This window comes from Armigeres subalbatus, chromosome 3 (assembly GCF_024139115.2).
Source record: "Armigeres subalbatus isolate Guangzhou_Male chromosome 3, GZ_Asu_2, whole genome shotgun sequence".
Classification (NCBI taxonomy): domain Eukaryota; kingdom Metazoa; phylum Arthropoda; class Insecta; order Diptera; family Culicidae; genus Armigeres; species Armigeres subalbatus.
This window is the reverse complement of record NC_085141.1, coordinates 193,360,211-193,386,766: the sequence shown is the minus strand read 5'-3', so window position 1 is coordinate 193,386,766 and position 26,556 is coordinate 193,360,211. Positions and strand designations below refer to the sequence as shown.

Here is a 26,556-nt window from a genome sequence, read left to right as displayed (position 1 = left end):
AAAAACGTTTAAAGATCCTAAGAAAACTGATTGGGAATCCTACTCAGCTATCCTACGATCCGAAGAGTACATCATAGAAAGTCACATCAAGTCCATAACACAATTGGAAGATGCGTCCAAATCCATTAAAAACAAAATCCTTAACGCCTACCAAGAGAGCTGTCCAACTAAATCAACTAGTTCGAGTAGAGACGTTCCATGGTGGAATAAAACTCTTGAGAAGCTTAGGAAAACTGCGCGTAGGGAGTTCAACCGTGCTAAGCGAACCGGCGATTGGAGCCTATACAGAAAGGCCCTGACGAACTACAACAAAGAAATAAGGTCAGCCAAACGGAAATCGTGGATTCTAATGTGTGAAAGCATAGAGAATACACCCGTAGTGGCCAGACTCCAAAAACTCTTTCAAAACACCACTCCAATGGTGTGGGTAGCCTCCGAAAGACTGATGGTTCGCTCACTGTAGAGCCTAGCGATACACTGAGCGAATTGTTAAAGATCCACTTCCTGATTCAATCCCTGAGTCGAACATCGGCGACCAAGGCACTGGAATTGCTGTCTCAGATCCACAAGAGATCCAATCATGGGTTTCTGGATCTAAAAAAGACGCAATAAAGGTTTCAAAGGAAGCTTTCATTCGGGCCAGGGTTGAGAGGGCTGTAAGATCTTTCGAGCCATTTAAGTCTCCTGGTATGGATGGAATATTCCCAGCGTTGATCCAAAAAGAGGAGAAAACACTGGTTCCACCCTTGGTTGAGATTTTTAAGGCGAGTCTGATTTTGGGGCACATACCTAACGATTGGCTGTCTTCATTCCGAAGGCAGGCAAGAGAGATAAAACCAACCCCAAAGCATTCAGGCCGATAAGTTTATCCTCTGTAATGCTCAAAATTATGGAAAAGGTACTATGCGAGTACATAAATCACAAATTTATGAAAGCAATGCCTTTGTCAAAAAACAAATTCGCTTATCAAAGTGGAAAATCTACGATTTCGGCACTACATACGGTAGTTCGAAAAATCGAAAAAACACTTAATGCAAAAGAAATTGCTCTTGTAGCATTTCTTGATATTGAGGGCGCATTCGATAACGCTTCTTATACGTCTATAGGGTCAGCAATGTTGAGGAGAAAATTCGACCCATGCATTGTTACCTGGGTACATGCTATGCTAGCTAATCGGAAAATCTCCTCTGAGCTTAGCGGTTCATACATCACTGTTAAAGCAACAAGGGGGTGTCCGCAAGGCGGAGTGCTTTCTCCTTTGTTGTGGTCACTGGTGGTGGATGAGCTTCTAGACAGCATAGAGAGAAGAGGCTTCGAAGTGGTTGGATATGCTGATGACGTTGTCATTATTGTACGAGGCAAATTCGAAAGTGTTATCGTGGAAAGAATGCAATCTGCCCTAAATCACACTTTTTCCTGGTGTCAAAAGGATCAACTAGGCATAAATCCTACAAAAACTTCCATTATCCCTTTCACCGAACGGAGAAAGGTGCAACTGAAACCCCTTTTCTTGAATCAAACACAATTAGTTTATTCAAGTGAAGTAAAATATCTAGGTGTCATACTCGACGCAAAGCTTAATTGGAACTCTCATCTCCAATCAGTTGTGCAGAAAGGTCTCAATACACTTTGGGTTTGTTCAAAAACCCTTGGTAAAAGATGGGGCCTAAAACCAAGTATGATCATGTGGATATATAAAACCATTGTCCGTCCCAGGACAACTTACGCTTCCCTTGTCTAGTGGCCTAAAACTAATGAGGCTGCTGGAAGGGCTAAGCTCAACAAAATCCAACGCACCGCTTGCATAGCCATCACTGGTGCAGTTCGTAGTACACCCACTTTGGCCCTAGACGCAATGCTTCACCTGCCCCGGTTAGATCAATTCATAAAGCTGGAAGCGGAAAAAGTGCTCTAAGGTTAAAGAGAACAAAAACACTGCTGTCGGGAGACCTTACGGGTCACCTCAGCATATTAAATGAATTTGCCATAAATCCCGCAATAGGAATTTGTAGTGACTGGATGGAAACGGTAGTCAATTATGACTTACCTTACGATGTGTTCATTCCTTCCCGCCAGGAGTGGGAAGGAGGTGGACCCATTCACAGATGGTTCGAAAATGAATAATCTGACAGGATCCGGAATCTATGGCCCTACAACAAAAATTTCTGTCCACTTAGGACAGTGGCCCACAGTATTTCAGGCGGAAATATATGCAATATTAGAATGCGTGTTATTATGCCTGAGGAGAAAGTATAGATTTGCAAAAATATGTATTTTCTCTGACAGCCAAGCGGCACTTAAGTCGCTTAATAACTACACTTGTAACTCAAAGCTAGTGTGGGAATGCATTCTGGCTTTGAAAAACTTATCCATACGCAATCGAGTCTACCTATATTGGATCCCAGGACATACGGGTCTAGAGGGAAACGAGATTGCTGATGAGCTAGCCAGGAATGGATCTAATGAAAGGTTCATTGGCCCTGAGCCCTTCTGCGGGATCTCAGACTGCTCTGTAAAAATGGAACTGAACAAATATATGGTCAGTCAAATCACATCAAACTGGAATGCACTTCCCCATACGAGCCAATCCAAAAGGCTCGTAACGATTAACCCCAAGAAAACCCATCAACTATTAGGTCTCAACAAAAGGGATCTCAACATCTACACCGGTCTAATAACTGGACACTGCCCCTGCAGATACCATCTACAAAGATCGGAGCAATCCAAACCTCAAATTGCCGCTTCTGTGACGAGGAGAGAGAAACATCAGAACACATCCTCTGCTATTGCAGTGCACTCACCCAACGTAGGTTCAAAGTTCTCAGCAAGCCCTTTTTAGGGCCTGCTGACATATGGATCTTATCCCCCAAGGACGTGGTTGGCTTCATAAAGCTAGTCTCGCCAGAATGGGGGAGTCACATACTGTAACTCAGGATCTCTATTCATCAATAATAGATGGTCTTGAGTTCAGTCGATACCAAGGTATCTCAGTGACAAACATGTTACTGAGATAACTTGCGTATTTCACAGCAAAAGGGTATATCACAATAGTCCTAAAATCTGGACGCAGTGATCTTCACCCGACAAACGAGGTAAAAAAATGGGTCAGTTACCCAAAGCGAAATATCTTATGGACAATGGACAATGTGTTGGGTCATGGTGTACTTGAGCCGAACTTTTTCGTGTTCCTTGACGACATCGTCATCGTCACGCAGAAGTTCTAGCATCATGTACAGCTTCTCGTTGAAGTTGCGCGACGTCTTAAGGAGGCAAATCGCAGCATAAGCTTGGAGAAGTCCAAGTTTGGGGTGAATGAAATTCCCTTCCTAGAACATCTTCTGAGTACATGCGGTCTACGTTCAAACCCGGACAAATCGAATACGAACTTCCAAACAACGTCACGAAGTTCAGAAGATTCCTAGGAATGGCCAAATATTATCGAAGGTTCATCCAAAACTTCAGCGGGGTTACGACAGCACATGGGGCCTTCCATCAAGGAAAACTTTTTTATTTTTTGAAGAAATCACTCGCAGTTTTCTGGAGCCTCTTCGTGATAAGGTAAAGATTGTACGTGTTACTAATGAGTGGCATTGAATGACTACAGCACCACCTAGAGGTAAGACAGTGAAAGGGGATCATTTTCTCATACATTCAGTCGATTTTTTTCCAATATAAACTTTAGGCTCATTGAGCATCCAGTTAGACTTGGCCTGCCGTTATCTGAAAAAGTGACGTATACGCCATTTTCCAAAAATGGTGTTAACGAGTACTACTCATCGAGCTCTTTAACAGAAAATGGAAAGCATATTGTAAAATGGCGGTTACGTCACTTTTTCAGATTACGGCAGTGGCGGATCTGGTTGAAATTTCCACAGTAGCTTCTACGAATTACGAATAAATATTCTCTTATGAATAAGAGAAAACTCCTCCGACATAACTTCTGAAAGTTCCTTACACAAGAATTACTGTGAAACTCTTTCTACAACTCTGCATAATGGTTCGTTGTTTGAATTCCTCTAGTAACGGAGTAATAGCGCTAGTTGCAGTAACTTAGACTTAAAGATAACAAAATTCTAATCATTTAGTTTGAGTTACTGCAACTAGCGTTATAACGCCGTTTCTAGTAGAATTCAAACAACGAACCATTAGGCAGAGTTGTAGAAAAACCTTCACACTAAAGTCCGCCAAACAACACATTTTGAAATTCAGCTTCTAAAATGAGTTATTGAAAAACAACTAAATGATCGATCGCAAATTACTAAATGATCGATAACATCATTGCTCAGATTTTCTGGATAACAAACACATGGAAAAGTTCCAGGAAATTTCTGTAGGATTCTCACGTATGTCCCGCTGAAATTTTCTTATCTTAGCATACCCATTACAAGCATTACATCCCTCATTTAAAAAAAGCCGTGTCGCAGCTTAGTGTTTATTAAGCACTTCCATAGTTATTAATGGTTAGGTCTCTAAGTAGACTCACAATTTATGCATTCATGTGTCATAAAACTAACACGATTATACTCATAGGCATAAGGAAGTACACCGTATCATGCATGGCCTTGCTTTGTAGCCGCCATGCTAAGGAAACCATAGTTCAGAATTTTTGCTAGTCTTCTCACTAGGAATTATACACCTGGACGAACTATTGAAAAATTCATGAAGAACATTCAACGAGAATTTCTGGAGAAATCACTGAGAGAGACCGTAAATAAGTTTTGAAAGAATTTCGAAAGAACCTTAGGTGATTTTTCTCACGATACTCCTGATGGAGTACGTTACTGCGTATGTACAATATAAATTATACTTATTGCGATTAGGGCATGTAACCGTTGGTCCCAATGTGTAGCTTGGTGGCTCCTTTACAAGCATCCTTCTCAATAATCCACGTCGCCGGTGAGCCTCGAATACCTTTACCCCACCCTAATAAAAAAAAATTTACGTTACAACCTTACTGGCGACGTACATCCAGTTGTAACGAACCATGCATGAGCCGCAATACTTCTTCAATACTACCCGTTAAAGAAACCCAAAAGCGCGATCTCTTTGCAGCGGTTTGAGCGGGCACTCATTCAGTTCCCTTGTAATAAATTTATATACCGGTGCAGAATGGTTGCCAACATTAACGAACTGTTGTAGAAGTTTGACAACCTCTGGTTCTCAAAATTTAATACCTAAAGGTAAAATACAAAACCTTCCAAAGAAAAGAGCTTCCAGGATAGTTGGAACGTGACTACACCCAACCGGCGGTTGTTAGATTTTCTAACAATTCTGTATAAGAATCTACCAAAACCTGTATAAGAATTGGGCATATGCGAAATTGTCAGATTCTTATACAAAAATTGTAAGAAAAGCTTACAAAATTGTTAGATTCTTATACAATATTTGTATAAGAATCTAGCAATTTCGCATATGCCCAGTTCTTATGCAGGTTTTGGTAGATTCTTATACATAATTGTTGGAAAATCTAACAACCGCTGGTTGGGTGTACCAAAATAAGAAGAGGGTTGCATGCAGTAAATTTTTGTAATAATCACGTGATGAAGTTAAAGTTCCTAAAAGTGTAGTTCGGGCTATGCTAATCAAGCTTTTCTAAAAGCAGACTGTTTCTCAGTGAAAAAATAACTGTAACAAATCTTTCGAGAGAAAAAAAAGTAATTATAGAGCAAGAATAGTTAAAACGAGCTGTGTATTAAGAGAGACGTAAAGTGGTGTATTAACCGTTCGGAATAGGTCCAGAATAGGGCCTTTTCTTTTGTGACCCTTTTTCCGAGGGACTTCTGTTATCCATAGGAGTCTCCAGGACCCGGGTCGAGGCGCAGAACCCGCTATCGACAAGCCACCTCCGCGGCCATCTTGGGATCCGCCGCACGCCGCCCTAATCGACCTTCCGAGCATCGACCACGTTCCCCGGCAAGTCCATCAGCCGCACCATCCGGCAGCACGCCGCCCTAATCGGCCTGCCGAGCATCGACCACGTTCCCCGGCAAGTCCATCAGCCGCACCATCCGGCAGCACGCCGCCCTAATCGTCCTGCCGACCATAGACCACGTTCTCCGGCAAGTCCATCAGCCACACCATCCGGCAACACGCCGCCCTAATCAGCCTGCCGACCCTCGACCAAGATCACCGGCAAGTCCATCAGCCACATCCGGCAGCACGCCATCCTAATCGTCTCTCTCAAAGTCCTTGTATGGATTAATTAATAAATTAAGAATGTAAAATGTGTCGCTAGTTGAGATTATTTAAATCGACGCACTCCTTAGGGTTTTTAAGTTCACCTATCTTTGTTTCATACTGCAACTTCTACTTTGTCGTGTCCACTGAGAGATTGCTTCTTTACCTTGGATAAACAAAATACCTAGACGGTAGAAATTAGTTGACACCTATTCCCCCACCGGTAAGTGTTTGGAAGTTTAGTGCTTAACGCCATTGACAGACTCAAAGAACCTCCGCATATCGTTCTGCTCCATTTTTTCCTGCGCCTCGCTAATCACTTGTTCTTCATGTTCTTTCTTCTTCCTGCGGTGGGTTCGTTTGTCGGCTGCTCTTGCTTCCTTGTACCGATCTCTATTCGATCGAGTACCCGACACCAACATCCGGTTTCTGGCAAGGTTCTTCTCGTCTGTCACTCTCTGACACTCCACATCGAACTAACCCGTCCTGGGTCGCCTCTGTGCAGTGCCTACCACTTCTCGTGCTGTTGTGCTCACCGCTCCATGGATCGACTTCCATAGATCGTTGATGTTGTCGCTAACGTTGATTGCACTTATCCGTTCGTCGAGCTTCTGGCGGTACTCAGCCGATACTCCTTCCGCCGACAATCGCTGGATATTGTAACGCATCGTTCGCTGTGATCTTTCGTTCGATACAGTTGACCGTGATCGAATTTTACTGACAACGATAGTGATCAGAGTCAATGTTCGGACCTCTGAATGTCTGTACATCGATTGCATCCGAGAAATGGCGCCCATCCACCAAAACATGGTCTATCTGGTTGCAAGTTTCACCATTTGGGTGTCTCCAGGTGTGCCTCCGGATATTCTTTCGTGCAAAGTAAGTGCTACTGATGGCCATCCCCCTGGCAGCAGCGAAATTTACTAGCCGTAGGCCGTTGTCATTGGTAGCGGAGTGAAGGCTCTCCCTACCAATTATGAGACGGAAAAAGTCCTCTCTACCGACCTGAGCGTTAGCGTCTCCGATAACAATTTTTACTTCATGCTTTGGGCACTCTCCATAGGCTTTATCAAGACATTCATAAAACGTGTCCTTCACGTCGTCGTATTTATCGTTTGTCGGTGCGTAAACGTTGATTAGGCTGTAATTGAAGAATTTGCCCCGTATCCTCAACACAGAGATTCGTTCGCTAATGGGTTTCCACCGCATCACTCGCTTCATCTGCTCGCCCATCACTACGAAACCAACTCCATGCTCTGCTTTTCCGCCGCCGCTGTGATAGATGTTATACTTGAATGCAGTGTTGATCGTAGGGTCCACGGCTCGGAATTCACGTTCTCCGGATCTAGGCCATCGGACTTCTTGAATAGCGGTCACGTTCACTCCAACCTTCTACAATTCACGAGCCAGAAGGCTCACTCGTCCAGGTTCATTTAGGGTCCTGATATTCCAGGTACCGATTTTCCAATCATAGTCCTTATTTCGTTGCCGGGTCGGTTGTCAAAAATAACGTTCTCTTTTTCTTCTATCTCAATTTTTCGTGGTATTTGAGAGGCTTCAGTAAGCTACCTTACCGGGGTCGCGTTACCTACATCGCGCTGATGGGGCTGCCACCTTAGGTATAACTGACGCGATACAGCATTTCGTTGATCAGCCGCTGGGTACCAGGCAGACGCTGTTTGAGCTGCACCTCCTGGTGAACAGACGCTCGAGGCGTACCTTCTCACTCTAGCTGATGTCAGGACAAAACTGCCCAGGCTGCACTACCAACTAAGTACACAACCCTTAGCTGGCGGTCTTTTGTCGTCGGACGACCCGTGGAAGCGTGAGATAGGAACTTGTGGGGACCAGAGCTCTGTTGGGTGCTCCTTCCTTGATGTCAACCCACCATTTTGCAGCCATGGCTCATACAAAAATGGTAACATAAAGGACGGGGGGGGAGGGTTGAAAATGACCAATTTTTGCTTTACGTAATTAATGGATCTTCCCTAAGGTGTTTTAAGCTAAAAAAGAAAAATAGTCGCTGTCGTCACGTGTCTTAACTAGGTCGTAACCACTTTTACTGGTGAAGTAGGATGAAATCTAAATGTCAACATAAATTTCATACGTTTTAACAGTACCGTATCCAATATGTCTGGTCAAGGATGTTAACGATCATTCAATAATTTGCGTTCGATCATTTAGTAGTTTGTCAATAACACATTCCAGAAGCTGAATTTCAAAATATGTTGTATGGTGGACTTCTAGTGCGAAGGTTTTTCTACAACTCTGCCTAATGGTTCGTTGTTTAAATTCCACTAGTAACGGAGTTATAGCTATAGTTTCAGTAACTTAGACTAAATGATAACAAAATTCCAATCATTTAGTCTAAGTTACTGTAACTAGCGCTCTAACTCCGTTATTAGTTGAATTCTTATAACGAACCATTAGGCAAAGTTGTAGAAAAACCTTCGCACTAGAAGTCCACCATACAACATATTTTGAAATTCAGCTTCTGGAATGTGTTATTGACAAACTACTAAATGATCGAACGCAAAATACTGAATGATCGTTAACATCCTTGTGTCTGGTAAAGGGAAAAAAGAAATCTGCAGCGACAATATTTGACTTTAGTTTATAACCTAAGATAAAGATAAAACACTCGTTTGAATGCAAATACATTGCAGTTATAGAACGGCGTTCGCTGTTGCTCACTGACACAGTTACACGATATTAGACAGCTCTTTTTTCATAGGGACCGGATTACAGCAGGGAGTTTCGGCTCAAATTAAAAGAAAACTAACAAAAACGCTTCAATGCCATTCAGGATTACTTTGTAGAAAGTAATCATCTTCTATTATTCCTATATCAATAGATAGACACGCCTATATCGATAAGTGTTTCACAATATAAAAACCTTTCGTACACTACACGAGACCTTCGAGGATTTGTATTGTTAATATAACTGTTAACATCCAATGGAGACTTACTTGATTTTGACATTAACAGATATATTTGTTAGTATAAGAAGGACTAATGCAGAACTTTTTAGTCATGTAACAGAAATGCAGTAGGTAGTTGAACTAGAATTGTGGATTGATAAGTTCTTATGCTGATCAAACAAAATAAGCAGCGAGTTGAGCCATCTTGTCTTTGGGCGGCTTGTTGCGCCCTCTACTACTTTTCCCTCCGCGTCCGCGTACACTTCGTCCTCTACCCCTCCCTCCCTGTGCCCGACGCATCTCCACCGCTTTGTGTTTCTCCACCTGCAATAACAAAGAATGGTGTTAAGTTTGCAAATCTGGAAGTATGAGCCCGGGACCAACCAGTGGTATAAAATCGACGAAGCAAAAGATGCACCCCTTCTTGTCGGTTACATCGTCTTTGAAAGGTGTCTTCTCGGATTTATAAATAGCGGTTACTTGTTGGGCGCCACATTCCTCACAAGACTCAGCTGGAAAGAAAACAGAAAATAACAATAACAAAAATAACGAAACATTCGTTAATATGTAATGTATGTAAACTCGAATGTATAACATGTATGGGTCAGTATGAGAAGATGGAGGTAAAACAAGCAGGCACGCCCCGTTTTAGCTAGTTTGTAAAAATTATGCCTAGCATTAAAAAAACAAAGCTGTCACCTTCTACGTTGACTTTTACAGCATCATCAAAGCAGTTTATGATAACATCGCAAAAGTTGCACACAAGACGCCAACTTTTCGGAGACATGGTGCAGTCCAAAACGAGGACGCCACGATCACACTCGATACAGCTCGATACGCCTAAACTGGACAGTGAGTGAGCACACGTCGGATGCGGGCAACTGTTGCAGCCCGAATTCTTCGGCATATCCCTGAACGGAGGGTAATTGTAGCAGTACGGACACAGAGGGTACGATTTGCCCTTTGCACCATTCGACCATGCTAGCAGCTCAAAGTCATCCAGTGGACATTTCAGCTCGCGATAGACTCGCACTATGCCTTTCGTTGGCATCGTGTAGGTTTCGTCGCACTGCGAACAATGCAGTCGAGCTGGTTTTGTCTGGATGTACTTCATGTAACGACGACATTTGCCGCAACGCGAAAGGGCTTTACCGGATGAACACAGCGATGAAAATGTCGCCTCGAAAAGAATGTCCATGTTGCTAATATTTTGAACAAAATACAGAAACTTGAGCCGAAAAATTTCCACGGCATGTTTTAGTACGGATCGAAAATCTGCAGACCCGTGCGCTATGAGATTCAACTGTTGCTCAACCGCTGAACGCATTGTGGGAAGGACTAGCTCAGGATCGATCTGTGAAGAGAAAACAACCAGTATTAATTATCATATCTACTAATCCTTGCCAAATTTAAACCTCACTTTCTGATAACCATGCACCAACACGATCCCGAGATTTGTGGGAGTTAGAGTGCGCCCACCTCCAATTGCGACATAATTTCGCTGGCAAATGTTATTAATATGCACCGGAATCGATGCATCCGTACCAATTCCATGCTTCTCCATCAGAGAGATAAGCTCAGACTCCGTCAGATAGTCCGGGGGTCCAGTTTGGCTCTCCACTAGGCGGACATCGTTGATTTTTACTTTCTCGTTCACCGAAAATGGGGTGATGATCTCATTTTTATTAAATGCTTGCCACGTCATTACTTTTGTATATCCAGGATCAATAAGAACACTAGACGTGTTGGTGAACGTCTCGTTGTTGATTTTGAACTTGGTGGTTGTCAAACGGTATTTGAGATCTCGTGATACGGTTCCAAGGAAATGGCGACAAATGTAATCATACACGCGCCATGTGTCGCCACCATCCAGTTCGTTGCGTGACGCCAACTTCATTGGCGTTATTGGAGGATGGTCTCCAGCGTCATTTCCCTTGCGAGGGTTATTCATGTCGCGCAAAATATCCCTGGCTTCGTCACCGAATTCCGAAGACGGTTGCAATAGCCTAACCACGCCGCTGTGAATAAAAGAGCGAAATGATGATATTATCTCGAGGTGCTTTTTGAGTTGGCTGGCAAAGCTGGAATATGTCTTAGATCTGCACTGAACTATTCCCTTCTTTAATTTTGAACTTTTGAAAATAAATTCAATTCATCCAAAAAAAGATAGTTCTGTGATGTTTTTAATCGATTGGAAAAAATGCATGGAGTTATTAAGTTATTTGAACCGAAAGCAGACTTTCTGAAAATAAGTACACAGGATTCTGTTTTCACACGATTTTTTTTTCGCTCGTATTTTTGATCGTGTGACTTTAATTTGCCATCAAAACCTTGGCAACATGTTTCAAAACATCCTAAATAATTCAAAGAAAAATCACATGGTACCATCATTGGGACCACACAGAGCTTGTAGATGTTGTAAACAAATAAACAAATAAACATGGTAACCAATATGCGTTAAACATTTAGGATGAGCGCAAAATTGAGAAAATGTAAACCGTGTAAAAACAGAATTATAAACCATAAAGAACAAAAAATACATCATGCTTAATAGCTTGGCTAAGTGAATACATACACCAAATCAAAGTTTGCTGGATACTGCGTAGTTTCAGTACGAGGGTAACTTATGTAACCTCGAGTGTATAATCTGGAAGAAAAAGGAACATCATGAATATCAATTCGAATACACGATAATCGATAATATTTACTTCTCAGCTATTTGCATTGCTGAATGAGGACCAATTCCCAACCCTGCACTGGCAGCCCTCATCAGTTCCACCGTGTTCAAGGCTTGAGGTCTACTGCGGAATGTTTCCTTAGATGAGACGCTTTCAACCCTACAAATATAAATAGTTGCATATAACCGATACCGTGTTCATATGTTCCATATCACCATACTCACAATGCTTCTTTCTGATCTTTAACTTTGTTCAAAAACATGCATGCGACTTCCTTTTCGAAAATTCGAACCCTCGACCAATCAAGCTTGATCTCCGGATTCTCCCCAACGGTAACTTGGACGTACCAGAAGTTTTCCGGTTTAAAAGTTTGAATCTCGTCGTGCCGCTGGACACAGAAACCAAGTGTTGGCGTTTGGCACGGTCCATAAGAAATCAATGAAGCGTCCAAATCGGCGTACTTTCCCTGGAAAAACTTTGTCTGAAACCGCGTAAATGCGCATCCAATTCGGAGATCCAGCTCCTGACGAGCATCGACGGACTTTGCTTCGTTTTCGTTGGGGTGAATGAGATTGTCCATTGCATATTTTATGTCCTTATCGGTAATGGCCGAAAACTTGGCTCTGTAAGTCACTCGATTGGAAAACACATTACGGATTACGCCGGAAACGGCTGCCATTACTTCGAAGCAAATGTTCTCTCCTTCCTTGTCGCAATCGAGCCATAAAATCAAATAGTCGCAGCCTTTTGCCTCCTGGCTTAGAAAAGCCGGCATTCGTAAATTCGGAGTAGATTCTTTCTTCTCCGTTGGACAGGAGAACAACTCAGCTGGATCCACTTTATCCCATGAGTTGTACTTGCCAACGAATTCCAAACCCATAATGTGACCACAAACGGAAGTCATTTTGAACTTCACTTGTTCGCCATGGAAGTTCCCGAACCATTCGTGCACAGAGCATGCATTATTTGAGCCTGCAATGTTTATTTTCATGTACGAGGTGTGCTCCAGGCGTGAAAATAAAATTGACTAACCTTTTCTGCTGGAACACTTTCCGTTGCTTAAAATTGTCGCGAGTGATGCCGCTAATGAAGGCTTTTCAGCTACCATTAAAGCTGACTTCATTTTTGAAGACAAAAATCCAAAAATTACTTTTTTACACAGATTTGTCGGACTGCACCCAACAAAATAAATTTTTGACAATTATTTTTTGTTTTCAGCTTTACACACAAAATTATAGTTGATCAAACATATAAACAATATACTTAACAAGCCGATTCCTGGTGTGCACACAGTTGAATAAGTGACACGGAAAAAAATCGACTCAGTTGTTTCATAATAGATTATTCAGTCGCGATTCGCTGGTTGGGCCACGACCTCGACCCAACTAACGAATTCGGTTTTTTAGTTGGGTCAACTGACAGCCATTTGAACACGTGTATTTTGACTTGAACATCACAAATGATGTCCAGAGACGCTCAATCCCGTTTTCCGTGTTTCCATTGAATTTTGACGTACGGTTGCTTTTTAGTTGGGCCATGGCCCTCGCATGGCCCAACCAGCGGAGGCCCAACTAAAAAGTGACCCAAGTATTAAAATCCCAACCAGCGAATTCCGACTGTTTTAGGTAAATACTATATATAGTGGAATAGACTAACGCAAAATGAACTCTCCCAAGAAATTATGACGTTTGAGCGGGTCGAATAATGAACGCAAAATGAACTTTTGTTCGAGAAGACGACCCGCTCAAATGTCAAAATCCATCGGGTGAGTGAATTTCATGAACTCCTGCACAGGTCGAACTGTCAAACCAGAGTCTATTATATATAGAGTTACGCAAAGAGTAAAGCCAAATCTACCTATTGAACTGTCAAACCGTCTACTTATCGAGCAAAGTAAACAAATCTCGGGTACTTATTCAAAAGGACGTATGTGATTTTGTAAACAAAGATTCAAACGCCGATTGGTCCAATCTGATGGCACTCCCACGCAAACCAACACCACCAACGGGAAGCCGAAGGCCTCCCCTACCTGTCCGTGGTGATGATTTGCGTGGGAGTGCCATCAGATTGGACGAATTAACGTTAGAGTCTTTGTTTACAAAATCACATACGTCCTTTTGAATAAGTACCCGAGAAATGCTTGTTGGTGAGGCAGAAGTATTGTTATCGCCTAATGATTATTGTACGTTTACTTGCTAGGTGGACACGGTCGGTTAGAGTAGCCGTTCTACCAAGTGTTCATTAAAGTAGTCGCTAGAGTAGGGTAACCAACTTGATTTGGACCCCTACACATTTTGGACCCTCCTGGCGACATTTTTCTGATTTCTGAACTAAAAACAGTGCCGCTGCCAATTCCCCCGTTGACTTCAGGAAATTAATATTGTTCAGCATCTGTTTCACTGGTTTCCCGTGCGAAAAAGCGATGAAATTTCAAGGAAATTAGTTTGTTAAAGAAGGCGAGCGTTACAACGCGTTACGCTTAAAAGTATACATCACTGAAAATCTCAGAACGTACACAATAAGTTTATTGTCGAAATTGTGAATTTAAAACGCAGGAATCTTCTCATTGATGCTTGTCAATCGAAAGATAAGACTTGGCTTCGGCTCAATTGACCAAGGTAAATTAGAAATTCGACTTTGAAGAGACTAAATTGGGGGTGTCCAAAATGTATACACTTGGGGGTCCAAAATATGTTGCACTGTCCAAAACGAAGAATATTTTCATTTCAGAAAATGGCAAATTTCAGTGATTTATCAATAACTGAAGCCCATTTCGAATTTCTATTTCATAAATAAGACTTTCATCTTTGAAATGGTGTAATTTCCGCCCATATCAAACCTGTATTTCAATAGATATATTTTAATAGTTCGTAATATCAAGTTCGCGCTCTCGCCATGAAACGCCTCGCTTCAGATGACATTCAAGTGATTCGACTGGTCGCTAAAGGAAGGGATATAAATACTTTGTCATTTGTCTCGTTCAAAGTCGGTATGAACCTGGACCTGAAGTCCAAGGCTCTATCGACTTCTACGTGGCCGAGAGGAGTAGTTTATCGGGAGTTCACCGACAACAGATCGGGAGCAAATTTTTGGCGACCAGGACCTGCTGCAGTATCCGACGATCCATTGAGCACATCAATGGACGAAGTTATATTGATGGAATAAGTGATATGATAGATGACGTCAGCTCTGCTCCGGGACGCGCACTTGCCTCTACCCTTAAGGAAGTCCCTATCCCTCTCATCGTAGTCGCGCCTTTCCCGCCAGCGGCCAGCAGTCGTCCCGGCCCTACGCTTGAGATGGGAGACGGGATCTTCCGAACTCCTTCTACAGGCAAGTATAGTTCATCGCCGAGCATTTCGCACCCTGATTTTTCCAACGTTTCCAGAGTTTCTCCAGCTAAATTCCAGCCTTTGCATTCAGTCATCAAGATACTACAACACGACGTACGCCATAAGCAACCGCCAGGACGCCATTCAGCCATCAGCCCTGAGGAAGACCTCTATCCGCTCGTTGCAGTCGCGCCATTCCTGCCAACGATCAACAGCCGTCCTGGCCCTGCGACTGAGTTTGGAGACGGGGTCTTTTTAGATTCAATAATCGGCAAGTATGATCAACGAACCAACATTGCCTCGCCTGAAAGTATTTCGGTTTTCAGCTCGACCACAACAACTCACAACTGCGACCAAACAATAACGCTAGTTCCACAAGCCTCCCATACCATTATGTCTCCAGCCGTCTCCCGGGACGCAACACTTCCGCTTGCCTCAAGGAAGGCCCCGAACCACTCATCGCAGTCGAGCCCTTCCCGCCAGCGCCCAACAGTCGTCCCGGTCCTGCGAATGAGGTCGGAGAAGGGGTCTTCCGAATTCCTGTTACCGGCAAGTACAATCAACAAAGGTCTATTTCATCGTCTAAAAGTGTCTCGGCTTTCAGCACATCGAACCCTCAACTAACACCGCTGCAAAGTATACATCCGTCGTGTCCTGTTTCTATCAATGAATTGCTCTCAGAACCATGTCAAGCGCCTGTTGTTCATCGATTTAGCCATCCATTGGAACGCACAACTGCTAGCTGTATTGAGGAAGCTCACTATCCACTCAGCACAGTCGAGCTATTGCTGCCAGTGACCAACAGCCGTCCCGGTCCTGTGTTTGAGACTGGAAACGGGAGCTTCCAATCTCCATCTGTCGGCAAGTATGGTTACCCAGTAAACCTTCCGGCATCTGATAGTGCTTCGCTTTCCAGTGCATCTGTCGTCCTGCCAACATCATCCGTCATCACAATCTACTATCAGAACGTTGGCGGAATGAACGGGCTTCTGGACGACTATCACTTAGCCGTTATCGATCTATGTTACGATATAATCGTTCTGACTGAGACCTGGCTGGATTCTAGAACCATCTCAAGTTATGTTTTTGGGCATGGTTACCAAATATTTCGCTGCGACCGCAATTTGAACAACAGTAGGAAATCCACAGGAGGAGGCGTTCTTATCGCTGTAAGCTCCAGACTAAAAGTGACTGCTATTGAGGACAATACCTGGAAGGCCGTGGAGCAAGTCTGGATCGCTATTCAACTCGTCGATTGTTTATCTGCGCACTTTACATTCCTCCAGACCGGACGCGTGATTTGGAGTTTATCGACACACACTGTCAGTCTCTCTCATTTGTGTCGAACGATGCCGCTCCGTGCGACGAATTGATGATACTTGGTGACTTCAACTTCGCGGGAATCGCATGGAAACGAATTCACAGCGGTTTTTACGGCTTCGACCTTGAAAGATCATCTTTTCACGTTGGTGCCACGAAGCTTTTGGATAATTATAGTATGGCTACCTTATCTCAAATCAATGGAATTGTAAACGAGAACGGTCGTTCGCTTGATCTCTGTTTTACTAGCGCTCGTGAAACCGCTCCAGTTATCTCCAAGGCACCGGTCCCTTTGGTTAAATTTGTCGCTCATCACCCAGCTCTCGTAATTACCGTCGAGGAAACCGCTGGCCGTGATTTTTCTAGCACTGTGGCTGCAGTGACCTACGATTTTCGAAGGGCCGACTATCGCAGTGTTGTCGAAGTTCTTTCAGAGCTGGATTGGGATCGAATTTTGGATCCGATCGATGTCAACACAGCTGCACAAACTTTCTCTCATGTCTTGGCATACATCATCGATAGGCATGTCCCGAAAAGAATTGTCCAGTCTGACAGTCGCACTCCGTGGATGACTAACGAACTTCGCTCGTTAAGAAGGAATAAAGGCTGCTCTAAAAAGGTTTACTAAATTCCGCTCACTTTCTTTGAAACGATACTATGTCAGCATAAATTATCAGTACAAGCGCTTAAGTCGGTTCCTTTTCCGACGCTATCAAAGAAGGATCCAACAACGCCTAAAAACTCACCCGAAATCTTTCTGGAATTACATAAATGAACAGCGCAAGGAAAGCGGATTGCCTTCATCCATGTTTCTCAATGACGAAACTGCTGACACGCAACAGGACATTTGCAACCTTTTTTCGGTTAAACTTTCCAGTGTGTTCGAAGAAGAGCTACTGTCCGCCGACTCCATCACCTCTGCAGCCGAGAACGTCCGCTTGGCTAACCAACAGCTGGTTAACATTGACGTGAGTGCTGAACTTATTACTAAAGCCGCATCTCAACTCAAGGGTTCATATAAGCCCGGTCCTGATGGGGTGCCATCCTGTTTTATTAAAAGAAGTATCGAATGGCTACTGGCTCCAGTTCAAAAGATTTTCCAGCTTTCAATCTCCAGCGGAGTATTCCCTTCCTGTTGGAAAATAGCCGAAATGTTCCCTGTATATAAAAAGGGTAACAAGCGCGATGTTAATAACTACAGGGGAATCACATCGTTATGCGCCGTATCGAAGCTATTTAAACTTGTTATCATTGATTACGTCAGTGCACACTGCAAGCAACACATCAACACAGACCAGCATGGCTTTGTAACTGGGCGCTCCACAACTACGAATTTACTATGTCTAACCTCGTACATCACGGAAAGTATGAACACTCAGGCCCAAACGGATGTGATCTACACAGACCTTTCTGCTGCGTTCGATAAGCTGAATCATGACATCGCGATCGCAAAACTGGACCGATTAGGTATCGGTGGGGATCTTTTGAAATGGTTTCGCTCGTATCTTACTGACCGCCAATTAACGGTCGCATTAGGCGACAACCGATCAACGTACTTTCGTGCAACGTCGGGTATACCACAAGGCAGCCATTTAGGACCGCTGATTTTTATCATGTACTTCAATGATGTCCATCACGCTGTTAAGGGTCCACGATTATCATTTGCCGATGATCTCAAGATATTCCTACGTATCTGCTCGGTTACTGATTGCCATACTCTCCAAGGTCAAATCAATGCTTTCGCTGATTGGTGCACTACGAACCGGATGGTTGTTAATCCGACAAAATGTTCCGTTATCACATTTTCACGCAAAAAGAGCCGATTATCTTCAATTACCATTTGCTGGGAACTACACTCGAACGAGTGAATCACGTGAAGGATTTGGGTGTGGTTTTAGACTCAAAACTGACATTTTCACACCACCTTTCATACGTTGTCGACAAAGCGTCTAGAACCCTGGGCTTTGTCATGAAAACGGCGAAAAATTTTACGAACGTCTATTGTCTGAAATCGCTGTACTGTTCTTTGGTGCGTTCTACACTAGAGTATTGTTCGTCAGTATGGAGCCCGTATTACAACAACGGCGTAGAACGTATTGAATCTATTCAACGGCGTTTCCTGCGGTTTTCGCTTCGAAGACTAAACTGGAGAGACCCGCTGCATCTTCCTAGTTACGAAGAGCGCTGTCGCTTGATTGCCTTAGAGCCACTGCGTATCCGCCGGGATGTGGGCAGAGCCCTATGTGTAGCTGATGTACTTCAAGGAAGAATAGATTGCGAAAGAATTTTACAACAAGTGAACATGAACGTTCAACCAAGACCGCTACGGAACAATTCGATGCTGAGGCTCCCCTTTCGTCGCACTAACTACGGTGCAGAAACTGCAATCTACGGCCTCCAGAGAACGTTTAATAGAGTTTCTTCCATGTTCGACTTCAACTTGACGCGGAATGTTCTTCGTCGTAGATTTTCTGAATTTTTCGTTGATTGTATGTGATAAGTCTGCATTTTATTTGTTTAAATTTTTATCTTGACAATGCTTCTATGTTATATTTTTTTGACTATGTGCGTTTTTTAGTATTAATTAGTATTTACATACATCATTAGGGCTAATTGTAGTCTGTTGATGAAATCACACAATAAATAAATAAATAATAGATATATAAGCATATATTGGGATGCACTTCCTCTAGGGGTCCAAAATAGGACAGTTACCCTATCGAGGTACCTGAGTGATGTTGGTCTGGTTTTGTGGCATTCAGAGAATCTGGTTTACCGGACCATTTTTTTTTACGCATTTTGAAACCCAAACGCATACAGACATTACACACAGCGTCTCGGGCCTTCTATTGCGAATTCATTTTTGGTATAATTCCAAAGCCAGAGTAAGGAAAAAGCCATATAGTCACATAATGCCGTTTAAGCCGCAAGTTGAGCACATCTGTATATGGTATCCATATAGACCAATGCAAACTCTAACTTAACCTCACTTATTTTGACAGTTCACAGAGCTTGTTTACAAGGTGTTAGAAGAAAAATCAATTATGAGAAAATTAAAATTCATATTTTTAGTTTAAAATTGCTGTGATCCAAATATTTCAATGATTCTTTGCATTCAGCATGAAATCAATCGCAAAGGACATCTACATGCGAATAAAATGACGAAATAATTTAATCGGAAGCTTCGCCAGAGGCTAAGTCCCGGTGGAAAAGCTCTGTGAACTGTCAACCTACGTCATCATGCACTGGTCTTACGGTTAGCGGCAGCATAGGTAATAGAAAACCACGTGTTGCATACTGTTTCCGTATTCCCACGCTTCGTTCCCATAGAAACCAGTATTAGCAACGGTTACTATGTTTTGAATAAACAAAACACATTGTGTAACATTCGATCGTTAGGTTGCAATAGTATGGTTATATTAATGGTCAGTAGTAAATCAGCGTGGAGGACTTCTACTAATTTTCTTACAAATGTCAGGAATATATAATTAATAATTGATTTCAATGGGAAACCTTGTTCAACGTTGTTTTTTATGTTCTCAACCGGAAGAGTAAGTGATGAATTGTAATTATGCTTAGTCAACTAATGAAATTGAATCGTTTATAGCGATGTAATCGAACTATTGTTAGTAGGGTTAGAGAATGCAGGAAAAACCGAATTAGCTTACAAAATATGTGGAACTAAACGAGAAGAGCATTTGCAAACAAAGGGATGCAGAGTGTACAACGCAAATATAGGTATATTATCTGTGCCTTGCACTGTAGAAGATGAACTATGTGTAAAACTGTACAAATTGAATTCAAATGTTTATCCTGCAGGAACAAAAGTTCAGCTAACGGAAATTGGCGGAGCACCAGAGTTCAGAGACCTTTGGAAATATTACTTTTTAGATGTACGGTTTTCTATACAATTGTATTGCCTTGTTATAGATACTTCTTTTTTTTCAGATGTATGGTGTAATATTCGTGCTGGATGCTTCTAGTATTAACAGTATATGCCAATCTTATAGCATATTCAAAAATCTAATGGCACATGACTTCCTGATTGGTAAACCTTTTCTTATCATTGCCAACAAGCAAGATGTTCCGGGCTCTGTAGACTGCATAGATATATGTGAATACCTAGACATTGAGTTCTTAGCCAATAAATTTAGGAATCCATGCATGGTGGAAGCATGTGGAAACTGGACCCGTGAGTCGAATGAATACGATGGGCTGATGTCTGGAATGAGTTGGCTTGTGAAAACCGTACTAAGCAACAAACAATTTCTTACTAATAGAATTAACTTCCATCGCGTTATGTTGGAACATAGTTCAAAACTGTTCAAAAGCCATCGCCCTTGCACCGGAATTCGCAGAAAGGTAACTTTTAACTTTTAAATTATTTTTTTTTTGCCTTTCTCGTACACCAAGGTGTAACGAAAAGGCTATATATTCACTTCCAAGACGGTTTTGTGATAGAAGGTCCGGAGACCCATAGTGTTATATACCAATTGACTTAGCTCGACGAATTGATATGATGTCTGTATGTGTGTATGTGTGTGCGTGTGTGTATGTATGTGGGCAAAATGAAACTCATCTTTTAGCATTAGCATTAACATTTAGCAGTTCGCACAAATTCGTAGGTGGTACAAGCCAAGACTATTGTATGAGAGTAGCATTACTTTCATCCGTTACCACAGATATTGATTTGGGACTAATCACTAACTCTTAGATGGAAGCAATGCACTCTCCAATAGTCGAGATCTGTCCTGGCCACGTCCTTGCGAATGCTGAGGAAGGTGAGGATGGTTTGTTAAACACCTACTTAAGAAAGATGCAGAGAACTCTACGACCTCTCATAGGTGCCACGGGAAGTTTTGGGATTGCGTGGAACGTTATAACAGCAGGAATCGTTTTGGTATAACGTAAAACAGAGAAAGAACTAAGATAGAAATACAAAGTAGGAAATGGACGAGCCTGGAATTGAACCCACGACCTCCTACGGGCCCTCCTTAGCCATGTGGTAGACGCGCGGCTACAAAGCAAGACCATGCTGAGGGTGGCTGGGTTCGATTCACGGTGCCGGTCTAGGCAATTTTCGAATTGGAAATTGTCTCGACTTCCCTGGGCTTACAAATATCATCGTGTTAGCATCATGATATACGAATGCAAAATGGTAACTTGATTTAGAAACCTCGCAGTTAATTACTGTGGAAGTGCTTAATTGAACACTAAGCTGTGAGGCGGCTCTGTCCCAGTGTGGGGATGTAATGCCAGTAAGAAGACCTCCTGCTTATGAGGCAGAAGCGGTAGCCACTATACCATCGAGCTCGTCCGCAAAATAAAACTCATCTTTTAGGTATTTATCTTGATTCGATTTCTCGCTTAACTTTTCAAAAGGATCTAAGTAACATTTTTTCATGAATTAATTTGAATAGCGCAATCAACAGAAAAACATGAAAGCTTTCGATTGCAGTGCTCAAATGAATTCATGAAAAAAATGTTACTTAGGTCCTTTTAAAAAGTTAAGCGAGATTTGTTTGCAATAAGTTGCATTCGACGGGGAATCCTGTCCCATTGTTTCCTATTGAAAATTGGCCAGCTCGGACTATGGGACCAAAAGTTATGGCCAAAATACGATTTATATACAAAAAACACGCTAAGAAATTCTCACTCAATTTTTTTTAGTACGAGAAATGCACAAACACTGCTAGGTCAATCAAGGTTTTTTACTATTAAATCATTTCTTCATTTCAAGAACAACTATTTGTACGATTTGAACGTTTCAGGATGACCTTTACAACATGAAGGTCTGTGTTTTTCCTTTCTTGTATACTAAGTATACGAAAGGCATCTTACTGTGAGCCTAAAGAAAATCTTTAACGATCTGCACTTTGTCACTTGAACATTATGCATTTGTTGAATGAATTATACTTCCACTAACAGCTCACTTTCACTGTACTTTTGATCATCTTCTTCAATCAGAAGTACAGACACATAGTCTGAAAAAGCATTCGCATTTTTTGGATACTTTTATAGATAAAGAAGAACATATGGTCGGGGTTCTGCCAAAACACACCAAGCGCCAACAAAAAATCACCTATTTTTCTGCCTAAGCTTTCGTTTAGTGGATTTAATTGATCTTGAATCGTATCGAATATCCCCCAATCCCATAACTGAGGATATCATACATCAAATATGCGTATGAATTGATTACCGCTTTCCTTGTGCGAACAAAATATTACAAGTCAGTCAAAAAGCCGCTTGGTGCGGTTTGGCTGAACCCCGATCATATGTCTTATTATAATAAAAATAATAAACTAAAATATTTTCAAATTAAAATAATAAATTTTAAAAAAAATGATAACGAATCGAAATTTAACCGTAGTAGGCATTTGATGCAAATGTGACATAGAAAATAAATAAAGATTATTCAGTGTTCGTTTCTTGAGGCGGAAGGACGCTTATCGCCGCCCAAAGTTTTCCACGAAAAAAAAAGACAAATCGCTTGGCTACGACTAGTAAATCCACAAAAAATGAATCGATAATTATGGGAAATTTACAGCTTTAATATCTTAGCCAATAGATAAACTAATGAATTTGTTTAAAAAAAATGTCATTTAATATCAACAACTACCAAATAATGTTTGCACCAAACTGTTCCTTTAGTGGTGGTAAAAATTAATTTTGTTTCCCATAGTGGTGCTATCCATTAATTTCTTATGAGACTCGCCACTATTTACACAGTTGCAATGTTAGGATAAGTTGCATTAAACTGGATATTTAAAGCACGGCGCATCAACTGAAACATTTACACAGATAAAATGTTATGTGAATGTGTTAATTAATTATTATTTTTACTGTGGCGGGTATCGAACTCACACTAATTAGTAATTGTTTCAAGTAATCCCTTGAATTTATTCAACAAAGAATAACAGTTTTTTATTAAATAATTTGGCTGTACATATGCACAGCACATGCATCGAAATGGACAAATTTATATGAAATTTGCAAAAAAGAATCCACGTGTCTTGGAGGGACTAGAACCCTCACCTCCTACTCTCTAGATAGGCGTGATAACCCCTACACAACAAGACCACTTAAAGGTCACGTTTGCGGAAAAGCCATCAAAATCCAAATACCAACCGCGGTTAGCTCTTGCAAATTGAATATCTTTTGGATGCTTGATTAGCCCAATCGTCATATGTGCTTTACTATTGTATATCTACAGTCAAGCGAGCCAACATTGTTTAAAATCGAGAACTTCACACTCTATTCCCCTAACAACAGATGTGACGATTGGATCATGAAAATACATGTCTGAGTTTGAAAGATGATATTAGCATTTCCACACCAATTTTACTATTAAACATTATTTCTAAAGAAGTTAGACCGTATAGCATGATATTAGTGGGTATGTACTTATAATGGAAGATGCATCATTATTAAACATCGTTTTACAGAGGTCAAAATACACCATTCGAGACCTACGACCAAAAACGGCTCCCTCTGAATATCGCAGCTGGTTGGCAGAAAACGGCAATAATTTTTTGACCAGAAAAGATAGCGTTACATCCAGAAGAAGTGGGAAAAGTCAGATAACTATCATCGAAGCCTCCGGAACCACAACCGATTCAAACACTACCAACCCGGAAGGATTATCGATGGTTGAAGAAACTGCTGAATGTATGGAAGTGATCACGATGAACAAAAACCACACCGGTAAGTTTGAGATATGTAGTTGTAGTTAGAATAACTTTTTCTAGAATGACTATTTATGCATTTCAGAAACTATTGTACTTATAACAAATCGGACAACCGAAGATTTAACTGTAGAGGACCTTTCTTTGACACTGCAGAGTACAGAAGTGAACAAATTATCAAACGGAATTGTAGCATAAAAGTATAGCAACAATTCTAATAATGAACAGGTGCCAAATAAATTAAGAATTAAGTAATAATTCTATCAATGAAATCATAACAATTGGATGAAAAATGTAAAAAAATGGATTGCAATAAATATTGATAGGTACACATGTGTCGCATATAGAATATCTGAATAGTCCTTTTTTTAATTCATTTATTTTCCATTTTTGCTTTTTTAACATTGGTTATTCAGGTAAAGTGTTTAGCCACAAGGCCCTTCATCTTCGATTAAAAGGTTTTTTTTTGCAGTACATTCAAAGTTAATTGCCTATATGCCGGGTATTAAGCCACCCGGTGTGGAAATTAATTACTATGTCTGAAACTTGATTATGCATATGTACAACATGTGATAGATTTAGTTCGGAAAAGGTATTGGAGGATAACCGCCCCTTCGGTGGGCTTTGATCCCACGACCCCAGTTCGCATGACAGGTGCTTTCCCTACTAAGCTACGAAGGGCCTCCGTCGTCCACCGCAGCTTAGCGGGTACTGATGAAACCAAATTCCCAGCACCAGGGGCGGTTACCCTCCAATACCTTTTCCGAACTAAATCTATCACATGTTGTACATATGCATAATCAAGTTTCAGACATAGTAAGTATTTTTTTGTTTTTTTATGTTATTTTTATAATGAAATCAAACTTCTATTTCTACATATTAACCTTAAGAAGGAAACGATTTGTTTATCCCTGTCCATGGATGATGGGATCAACGGTGGTTCGTCAAGTATCTCGGTATAACATGAATTAACGGAGTAAAACTAAATTCACTCTCAATAAATTTTGTTCTTTGTATTGCGTTCGTTATTATTTAATATTTTTTAGATTCATAACAATTTTCCAATTACATGCATATTTTTATATTGTGAAACATACATACAATTGTTGACTAATTAACCATTCTTAATTACCTAAACAAAATCGTTTGAAGCTTGACGCTCCACGCCCCTAATATGCGCATTGAACACTGGCACATCCTTTATCGTCAGCAGACTATGCGTAAGATTAGAGGAGCCGGCAGGGCCCAGTACGAGTCTTTACTAACCTTATACACAAATAAGAAAGACTACGGAAGCTAACGATCATCCGCTGTAGCTCTTAGGAGTAGTAATAGTTGTCTCAATAGTTAATATACTTTTCGTAGTAATAGCAGTAGCTGTAGTAGTATTACCAGTAACTTGAAGCAAAAACTAAGTAGATACGCTGTCTCTATTAGCGTAATGATCTCAGGCCGATTTTCTTTTAGTAGAGATAATACACTGAGATTTTGAAATTCATTCTACAAACACTTTAAAATTAATAAAATTTTAAACTCTAGGTAACTTGAAATAACATTGTTTATATTTATATTATCATTGAACTATTTATTGAGCCAAAAATGTGTTTATGTATTGTGTTGTGTATGAAAAGCTAAAGTAAGACTTTTATTTCCGAAGGCAAGGTACAGCGTAGGTGACCCTTCGGAGATTGGTATATTACCAATGGTATTAGATGGGAAGAATGGAAGTATAGTGAACTAACAGTTGACGCAACATGATTTGCAAATATTATAGACTTGGGGTGAAGCCAGAGTAAACGCGACGTGCGATGTGACGCGACGCGACAGTGCAATTTGACAGCCTGTTGATAATGATTGTTATTCTTTTACATGAGTCGCGTCGCGTCGCATCGCAAGTCGCGTCTACTCTGGCGGGCACCTTTAACTGGATAACGTGAGGTACAGAAAATGACTGAGACAGATAGGTGATGGGTGAATTGAACAGGGTGAGATGAAGTGACATCGTGTGAAACGTTTGACTTATTGGGAAATGAACTTTTTAAACCTGAGCGATTCCAAGCAACAGCATCAAAATTTAAGAAAATTTTTAGTTCATGATTTTCTATTGAGTTGAAACTTTGCACAGTTAATCGTCATTTTTCGATATCAAATCTTCATATTGAGTCACGACTAACTTTTCAAAAAGGTGTAAGTGAAAATGGTTCAAAAATATTTAAAAAGCTGCACAGCAAAAACGGAATGTTCGATTGTTATGATTTTTTCAGCAAAGTTAGACAACTAAATGGTGATTCTTAAGAAAATGCGCACAGTAAAAAAAATTTTTTGCCTTTAAAATATCATTTTGTCACAACAACTCAAATATCTCAAAACCCTATCTTTTTTCGAACGTAATTTTTTTAGGGAAAACGGTCCATTATATTAGCTATCTACCATAAAAATTTGG

At 41.2% G+C, this 26,556-nt stretch overlaps 2 protein-coding genes across 3 annotated transcripts; one reads left to right on the top strand and one right to left on the bottom strand.

Moving 5' to 3' along the window:
* Positions 1 to 8,968: 8,968 nt before the first annotated feature.
* Positions 8,969 to 12,999, bottom strand: LOC134223465 (DNA topoisomerase 3-beta). Its single transcript, XM_062702609.1, has 8 exons — positions 12,809 to 12,999; positions 12,001 to 12,748; positions 11,807 to 11,935; positions 11,674 to 11,745; positions 10,519 to 11,116; positions 9,798 to 10,452; positions 9,483 to 9,610; positions 8,969 to 9,422 (listed from the first exon to the last, which is right to left on the bottom strand). Exons 1-8 carry the CDS (start codon positions 12,897 to 12,899, stop codon positions 9,273 to 9,275), a joined length of 2,571 nt encoding a protein of 856 aa, XP_062558593.1. The 5' UTR covers positions 12,900 to 12,999; the 3' UTR covers positions 8,969 to 9,272.
* A 6,646-nt stretch (positions 13,000 to 19,645) lies between these two features.
* On the top strand, positions 19,646 to 24,446 carry LOC134219971 (ADP-ribosylation factor 1-like). Of its 2 annotated transcripts, XM_062698885.1 has the most exons (7): positions 19,646 to 19,853; positions 19,907 to 19,979; positions 20,036 to 20,166; positions 20,248 to 20,321; positions 20,377 to 20,790; positions 23,874 to 24,132; positions 24,199 to 24,446. In XM_062698885.1, the coding sequence occupies exons 2-7, from the start codon at positions 19,933 to 19,935 to the stop codon at positions 24,309 to 24,311; spliced, it is 1,038 nt and encodes a 345-aa protein (XP_062554869.1). In that variant the 5' UTR covers positions 19,646 to 19,853; positions 19,907 to 19,932; the 3' UTR covers positions 24,312 to 24,446. The 2 variants fall into 2 exon arrangements, with proteins under 2 accessions (XP_062554869.1, XP_062554868.1); XM_062698884.1 differs by having other exon boundaries at positions 19,647 to 19,979.
* The last annotated feature ends 2,110 nt before the right edge of the window (positions 24,447 to 26,556 follow it).

What these genes read in the sequence shown, in the direction of transcription:
- LOC134219971 (XM_062698885.1), top strand. Translation starts at nt 19,933, where the DNA reads ATGGGAAACCTTGTTCAACGTTGTTTTTTATGTTCTCAACCGGAAGA. An exon ending in TTATGTTCTCAACCGGAAGA is followed by an intron (nt 19,980 to 20,035) that starts GTAAGTGATGAA and finishes AATCGTTTATAG; the next exon opens with CGATGTAATCGAACTATTGT. An exon ending in GATGAACAAAAACCACACCG is followed by an intron (nt 24,133 to 24,198) that starts GTAAGTTTGAGA and finishes TATGCATTTCAG; the next exon opens with AAACTATTGTACTTATAACA.
- LOC134223465 (XM_062702609.1), bottom strand. Translation starts at nt 12,899, where the DNA reads ATGAAGTCAGCTTTAATGGTAGCTGAAAAGCCTTCATTAGCGGCATCA. An exon ending in AAAGATCAGAAAGAAGCATT is followed by an intron (nt 11,936 to 12,000) that starts GTGAGTATGGTG and finishes TTATATTTGTAG; the next exon opens with GGTTGAAAGCGTCTCATCTA. An exon ending in TGGTGCATGGTTATCAGAAA is followed by an intron (nt 10,453 to 10,518) that starts GTGAGGTTTAAA and finishes TTCTCTTCACAG; the next exon opens with ATCGATCCTGAGCTAGTCCT.